This window comes from Eimeria mitis, genomic scaffold, assembly GCF_000499745.2.
Source record: "Eimeria mitis Houghton genomic scaffold, Emh_scaff893, whole genome shotgun sequence".
Classification (NCBI taxonomy): Eukaryota; Apicomplexa; class Conoidasida; order Eucoccidiorida; family Eimeriidae; genus Eimeria; species Eimeria mitis.
In genome coordinates, this window is record NW_013576573.1 from 385 (window position 1) to 1,883 (window position 1,499).

The window sequence follows — 1,499 nt, forward strand, 5'->3', positions numbered from 1 at the left end:
CTTCTTTTTCTGTTTTTTTAGCTTCACAGTTTACTGCATTCTTCTGTGGATGATATTCTTAATCATTATAATGACATAATTTTTATTGTTTTTCTTGTTTTTATTATTGTTACTGTTTCTATAACTATTGTTTCTACTATTGTTTCTATTTCCCCATATTTACTTCTCCCTTTCTCTGTATTTTTCTTTTTTTCTTTTTTTTTCTTCTTTTTGTTACATCATCTCCTTCTCTGCTTCTCCTCATCACTGCATCTCTCTCATATCCTCCCCCCAATCATCATCGATTTCTCCTCTTTCTTCTTCTTCTTCTTCTTCTGCTGCTGGTATTGTAATTTGTCTCCCCTCAACAAGCAGTTTAAGCGGCCACCTTTTGAAGGGGCAGCCCATCTTTCCATAAGCCCAAATTACGGTGTATGTGGTGACCACCATCATCAGCAGTTCGAGTGCTCTATCACGCCAGAACTCTTTCGTTTTCACTGCCTGACGAAGAGGTATATACAAAGGATCTTCCTGCAACTCTACAGGCATAGAAATATCCGGACTTGCTGCAGCGGGTGCAGCAGCTGCTGCTGCTGCTGCATCAGGAGGAGATTGTTCATCAGCTGCTGCTGCTGCTGCGGCCGCAGCAGACGGCTCAGCTGGGGAAGCACTCAGCTCAACGGGGGCATCGGCAGCAGCATCACCTTCAGCAGCGGGAGCAGGAGCAGCAGCAGCAGCAGCAGCAGCAGCGTCAGACTCTGCTGCTGCAACGATATCCTCAGCTACAGCCTCCTCAACCCCTGCTTCATCATGGCTCAAGCCAGCGCGAGAGGAGAGGCAGAGGGGGGGAAAGCAGAGAAACAACAACACAAACAAACGCATTGGATTTGTTTTCTATTGATCCAGGTGCTTCTATCCTTTAAACTCAAAAAATAAAGAGTAAATACTACCTAAACCCTAAACCCTAAACCCTCAATACAAAAGCGCGAGGACGTCATGAGGGTTTTGTGGTGTACGGACGGCCATGTCGTCGCATAAGCTGTTTACGAGGAAAATTAAATATATTAAACGTTTACTATTATTATAAATACTCAAAATAAAGTTCTTAAGCCGCAAAAACTCACCTAAACTAGAAGCAGCTAGAGAGTACATGCATCGCCGCTGCAGCTACCAGAACAGCTGCTGTGGGTCATACATGAACTGAGGAATTACAAGAAAAAATCAATATAAAAATCAATGAAAATAAATATAAAAACTTTTATAAATCACATTCTTAGCTTCTTAAGAGAACTATTTGCACAAACTATATACACCTGAAACACAGAAAGCCAGCTTTCCTATGGAGACGAAAGATCGGTCCTTCGCAGCAGAAGCAGCGTTGACACTGAAGGAAAAAAACATAAGCGAGAAGAGAAACGCTTTATAAATAAAACTTTTATAAACTTTTCCCTTTTTTTGTTGAATAACATTATGCTTGCAACGCTACGTGCTCAGCCAGTCACCACCGTCTTACCCTCTCG

At 42.2% G+C, this 1,499-nt stretch overlaps 1 protein-coding gene across 1 annotated transcript; it reads right to left on the reverse strand.

Moving 5' to 3' along the window:
- Positions 1 to 243: 243 nt before the first annotated feature.
- Positions 244 to 861, reverse strand: EMH_0024820 (uncharacterized protein; the record flags this gene model as incomplete). The annotated part of the gene is made up of 1 exon (XM_013502350.1): positions 244 to 861. One exon carries the CDS (start codon positions 859 to 861, stop codon positions 244 to 246), a length of 618 nt encoding a protein of 205 aa, XP_013357804.1.
- Between the last annotated feature and the right edge of the window lie 638 nt (positions 862 to 1,499).